Genomic DNA, 6135 nt, shown 5'->3' on the forward strand with positions numbered 1-6135 from the left:
GGGTCCCACCTGCCCCCAACATGCTCCTGTTCCTTCTCCCTCTCCACACCTGCCAGGCCAGGTCCCCTGGCATCCTGGGTGCACCCCTTCAAAAAAAACCAAGCTGCCAAAGAAACATGTGCCCTTCAGGTTCCACCCCCTCAGCCTTTCCCTCCACCTTGTCCCCACAGAGCCTGCCTCAGCCCCAGACAGGTACCCTGACCCTGCCTGGTCAGCGGCCACACATCCTGATGCCCATCTCTGTGGCTGTCAGCTGTCCCTTCTGAACGCTGGCATCAGAAGCCAGGGTGCGCCGCTCACCCGGCACTGGGCCCCAGGCTCGGGGACTGCTGCCCGCCTCCCGTCTGGCTGTGGTGGCTGGACAGTTACTTTGGATGCAAGCTGGCTGTCAGCGACCACAGCCACGCTGGCTGCTGAGACTGGGCAAGGAGAGGCGGCGGTCTGGGCGGTGGAGGCAGGATAAGGAGGAGGAGCCAGGCAAGCAGGGTGAGTTTATTGTCTTTGAGTGGAAAGGAGGCCGGGCTCCCAGTTACTCTGCTGGGCACTCCTTGGACAGCGGTGGCTGGAGATGGGAATGGGGCCTGGCACGGAGGCCCTCACCACCTCCCACAAGGTCTTGGGAAGCCTGCCGGGGGGCGAGGGTCCTCACAGGGTAGGGTGCCACTACCTTGACTGGGGGGTCACCCCCTCTTCCCACGTGGGGCAGGGGCTGAAGGGTGTCCTCCATTCCCAGGGCTCAGTGTGTCAGGGCCTGGGGTAGCAGGGCGCCTGGCTGGGCAAAGCGCCCCACCCCACCATGGGTGCTGCACCCCTAAGAGGCCCTGACACTGGTCCTGGCGGAGACTGGAAGGGGAAGGGAAGGATGGGTGCGGGGCCGAGCAGGGGTGCGTTGCGGGGTCGTCACAGCAGGGCCCAGAGGAGGCCGAGACTGGTGCACAGCAGGAGCCCCCCTTGCAGGGCCCAGGCTCCCCTGCGTGGTGTGGGTGCCACGTTGCAAAGATTCCACGAGCAGCAGCGCCGCGTGATCTTGGCTCTTGTGTCAAGTGTGGGCGACCACCAAAACTCACTGTTGCCATTGGGGCACCGGATGGCACAGCGCTTGCTGGCCAGGACACGTACCCTTGATTCTGTAGGAGAGAGGAGAGGACAGATGGCCCCGGAGGCTCGGGGAGGGCGGAATCCATGGCTGTGCGGTAAGAGGCACAGGGGCTTTCCATGCTGCAATGAAACCCAGACCAAGACCCGAGCCAGAGGCTTACAGGGGAGATGCCGGGAAGGGCGGGCTCCCTGTAGCCAGGTGTTGCCTGGGCTTGTGTATCTGGGATGGAGTCACAGGGCAGGGCAAGAAGGAACCAGCCTCCATGGAGAGCCTCTGGGCACTGTCATTTGAAGATGTGGCCTTGGTTGCTGAGGGAGGCCACTGCCCTTGTGCCCCAGGGCGCAGAGCCCTCAAAAAAGCCCAAGCTGCAGAAGGAAAGCCATTCCGGGCAGAATTCACCTGATGTTGGGTTGGATTGTATTACATTGCATCATGTTACATTGCATTATCTCACGTCACCTATTATGTTGCATTGTATTACATTACCTTGCCTTATGGCACATTGTGTTGTATTATGTTATGTCACATCGGGTCATATCATTTCATTCATCAGCTACCCAGGAGGCTGCTTGGGTGGACCTCAGTTTAAAATCACCCGAGTGGAGCCTCCAGAAGGGAACACCAAGGTCATGGAGAGGAAAGAAACAAATCTGGCGGACCTCACTGCCCCAGTGTGTGGGGACCAGCTGTCCCTACCCTACCCTCCAGGCCCTGCCTCTCCCCGCCCTTCTCTGCACCCAGGCAGCACCACACACTCCCATCTCCAGGAGGCCCAGGAAACTCCTGTGTAAACATAAAACTTCTGTGGAGGCCAAACAAAGGAAACAACACAGCTGAAAGAAAAACAAAAGTTGAGAGGAGTGGGAGGGTGGTAGAAAGCTGCAAACCAAAGGAGAGTGAATGTCTCCAGTACATGGAAAATTTCTTCAATCAATAAGAAACATAGGAGGTCCCCAAAAGATGGGCATGGCTGTGAAACAGCAGGTCCCTGCAGAGACACTGGGCATCAACACAGCGCACAGGCTCGGCCTCCCCACCCTAAGGGTTTCCACCGGTTGGAATGGCAAAGGGAGCAAAGAACAGGAACGCCTGCCTTGGCCCTGAAGGGGAGAGGTCTCCAGTCGTGCCAGGAGAAGTGATTCTTACCCGCACTTCCACTTTAGGACTTTAACAGCCATTTGTGCAATAAGGTTGGAGAATCTGGAAATGGGACTCTCCCCTAAGGGTCACCTCCCGGTAGAGTCAGGCAACAGTTTGGGGGGGGGGGCGCGGGACGGGACTCGTGCCTGAGTCTGCCCACCAGGACCTGCTTTCTCAGTAGAGATTCCCGCTCTCTGCATCTCACTCCCTTTCTGGACGTTTTTATACCCCTGTAGAAGGGTTTCCAGTGATTCACTCTACAAACGTGGTGGGGCCAAGGCACAGGTCAAGCCATGCTGCTGTCTCCTAAAGGATTTGCACTTTAGGTAGAATCGATCTCTTGCTAATTCCGGGGAGGAAGCTTTGGGGAGGTGCGCCTTGGAGAGCTGGGCTCTCTGGGGCCCTGCCTGGGAGACCCTCCCCTCCCCTAGCCATGCCCTTTTTCCTTTTTGCTTTTTTTGTAACTGTAGTTACATCAAAACCCAGCCTTTGTCGTCCGGTCGTTCCTGGGGCTGGGACGCTCAAGACCTGATACCTCCATAGGATGGCGAAAAGAGAAGCCAAATTTCAAAAATGAGTCAAGAGGGAAGAAAACATGAGGGGCTGTGGGACCAAGAGGGCGTAGGCCAACCCTCCCCCCATCCCCCGTCCCCAGTCCTGGAACCCCAAGGTCCAGAGCGCAGGGGCAGCGAGCCCTCTCCCCCTCCCCGCCCGGCCCGTGGGGGACTCACTGAAGTAATAGATCACCACGTTAGAGACGCAGACCTTGTCCCCGAGGGAGCACGACTTAGGTCTGCACAGCGACAGGTTCACAGACTTGAAGCACTGGTAGCAGCTCAGGTTGGTCGCTGGGGGGCGGCAGGGGGGGGTGCGGTCAGAGCCGGGCGCCCCCGCGTGCCGCCGCGCGCTCACGGGTGGAGAGGACGCGGGAGGTCCTTACTTGCCACCGTCACTGTCCTGCCCCCGGCCAACTCCGCACACATCAGCGCGGTCCACAGGGCGAGAGCGAGTCCCTCCATGACGCGAGAGGGAGGCCCCCTCCCCCGCAGCCTTCCGCCCCTACGGGGTTCCTGCGCGCCTCTCCGCGCCTCCCCTCCGCTGCAGGCGGCTGCCTTCCAGGAGGAACGGCCTCCAGCCCCTCCGGGTGCTCCCCCCACCCCCCGCAGCCTCTGCCTCCAGCCGCCACCTGCTGGGGCGACCCTGACTCCAGGACTGATGGGAATATCCTTAAGCGCCCCCAACCCCTGCAAGGGAGGAAGCCAAAGGCTGGGAGGTCTGTTTCCTTGGGTGCAGCAGGAGTGGTCTCCGGCTGGGGGCGGTGGGGGAGGTGGCGGACTTCCAGGGGGAGGAGTTATCATTGGAGCTGAAGAACCCGTGAGGCTTGGGCGCTCAGGGGCGAAGAGAGGGGCGGGCGGGTGGAAGGGGGCGCAGAACCGGGGAAAGGAGAGAACAGGCCTAAGGGCTGAAAGGAGGGAAAGGGGCTGGGGGGAGGGGAGAATGAGAGGGGGGTGGAGGAGGAGGGGGAAGAGGGAAGGAGGAGCGGGTGGAGGATGGAAAGCTGCCGAGGGAGCTGGAACCCGAGAGAGCCCGAAGGGTCCTGGCAGGGCCTGGGTGAGAGCACGTGTTGACGCCTGTCCTTGGGCGCCCAGGGTCCGCAGATATCCGCGAGGCTGGGCGGGGGCAGCCGGACCCAGTCCTCAAACCTCGGTTCCCGCGGTGGCCCCCACCCTCGGGACGTCCTTTCAACAGGTGGGTCTCTGGGCCCATCACCATGGCGGTGATGGGGTCTCTGTGGGCCCACCCGGGCTCGCCAGGGTGTGGAAATGTGCTTGGGCCCCTGATCAGAGACGGGAGAGGCAGCTGGCAGCACCGCTCAGCGCAGAGCGGCGCTCCCCCCACCCTCACCCCAGTTTCATCTTTGCAAAGTCCCCGTGTCCTATCATTTATTCCTATCTGCAGCGACCAGCGATTGGAACGTGCTCTGGCTGGAAGCCCTGTGCTCCCCAGGGGCCCTGTTCACCAGGTTCCTGCCTTGTGACACCCATCCTAGCAGGGGGCGGTCGTCCTCAAGGGCGCCTGTCCCTCCTAAGGGCATCCTGGAGACTGGGCCTTCACGGCCCCTTCCCCCCTTCCCAGGGGGCTCTGCCTGGACCGAGGGGTGGCCACTGATTCCCTTTCCTCCTCTGGCCCATTGCTCAGGACGCCTGTCCCCCAGGAGTATTGTCCGCAGAACCAGCTGTGCCCTCAAGGGCAGCACCCCTCACCGTGAGACCTCACCTGTGTGTCAGGTGACCACGAACTCCCCGCAGCCCCCTGCCCCACCTGTGCTCCCTGCTCTCAGTAACATCTTTCCCTCGATTCTTTTTTTCCTTCTTCCCTGCGTTTCCTTAATTGGTGCGGGGGTGGGGGTGGGAGCTGCTGCGCCCTGGCAGGAGTGCGCAGGCTTTCCTTCCTATCTCCCAGTGATCTCGGGTTCCTTGGCTTTTCTGTCACTGGGGAATGCACTTTTCTCCTCTGGTCCGGTTGGCGTGTGGTTGCCGGCTGCTCCCGAGGCTTCTTGTGTCCTGTTATTGAGCTGCAGCCCCCTAACAGCAGCGAGGCTGACCGGCTTCCTCCGGGTGACTTCCGCAGGGAAGGCGAGCATTCTACCGCTGACCCCCTTCACCCTGACATGATTATTTCACAAGGTCATATTTGCCACACCGTTTTGACCTCGGTGCAGAAATGTGTAACAAAAAGCACAAAAAAACATAACCACACATATTAGAAATGGAAAGCCACTATTCTAATAAATCATAGCTAAAGGAGAAGCCGTGCTGGGAATTAAAAACATATATCCATCAGAACTATTGGGCTGTACCTAAGAGAAATATAGCTGTATATACTTGCTAATTAGAAAATAAGAAAGGTTAATATTCTCCAGTTAATGTTAATTGTCTTAGGTTTTAGTATGGGTTTTTTTTGGGGGGGGGGGTAAGTAGGAGGGAGACTTTACTCTTAGGAGAGCAATTCCGACTTAAGGAGGGAGAAATAAAAGGAGGCAGCCTGCAGTAATGGGCTAAGCATCCAATCCAAGCGGGTCTAAACACAACAGACTATGCAAAACAGGAACAAAGACATAAAAAGAATAGGAGTGGATATTAATCAAATTGAAAAAGAAAATAAAATTAAAAAACACTCAACTATTTCTTTGAAAGAACCCCAAATAGACAAATCTCTGGCAAGATGGAATATGGGGAAAAAAAAGTCACATATGAATAATATGAAAATAAAAGGGCACAATTACAAATAAACCACAGATTTTCAAAAGTGAAAAGTGAGTTTCTCTTCTAGTCAGCATGTGGAAGGTGGTTGAAGCATCCTCCTGTGGTAACAATTAGGACAAGAGGACCTATGTGCAGAAATCTTACACGCTTTAAAATATATCAGAGAATAGGGGCTGCAAGTGTAAAGGAACTTGGAAAAGGAGAGGATGCGCTTTCTAAGAGTGCTGAGTCTGGGCACAAATGGAAGATTGAATTTGTAATAAGCATAGGCTCTCTCCTGGGGAAGAATGGCCATTTCTATGGTTCTTTTGCCTATAATTTCAGGCACACTACTAAATAGCATTAGAAATACAGGAAAGTGTGATTTTTCAATCTAGAGAAATACTATTTCTCTAGAAGCAGTCACATAGCTAGCCCAGATATTGAAATTAGCAGGCAAATACTTTATAATGCTGTTGCAAATTTATTAAATAAAATAGGGGAAAAGAAGAGAATGGAGCACAATGTTTTTGATAGATAACAGCCAAGAAATTTCTAAAGCTGATAAGATGACATTAACCCACAAATTCAATGAGCTCAATGAACCCCAGTGGTTGACCATTAACCTTGGAAAGTAAGATCAATGGTCCC

At 56.3% G+C, this 6135-nt stretch overlaps 1 protein-coding gene across 1 annotated transcript; it reads right to left on the reverse strand.

The window, feature by feature from the left end:
* Positions 1-841: 841 nt before the first annotated feature.
* Positions 842-3258, reverse strand: LY6L (lymphocyte antigen 6 family member L). Its single transcript, XM_077163301.1, has 3 exons — positions 3180-3258; positions 2971-3087; positions 842-1127 (listed from the first exon to the last, which is right to left on the reverse strand). Exons 1-3 carry the CDS (start codon positions 3256-3258, stop codon positions 901-903), a joined length of 423 nt encoding a protein of 140 aa, XP_077019416.1. The 3' UTR covers positions 842-900.
* Positions 3259-6135: the final 2877 nt, after the last annotated feature.

The sequence above is a fragment of the Tamandua tetradactyla genome, chromosome 6, assembly GCF_023851605.1.
Source record: "Tamandua tetradactyla isolate mTamTet1 chromosome 6, mTamTet1.pri, whole genome shotgun sequence".
Lineage (NCBI taxonomy): Eukaryota > Metazoa > Chordata > Mammalia > Pilosa > Myrmecophagidae > Tamandua > Tamandua tetradactyla.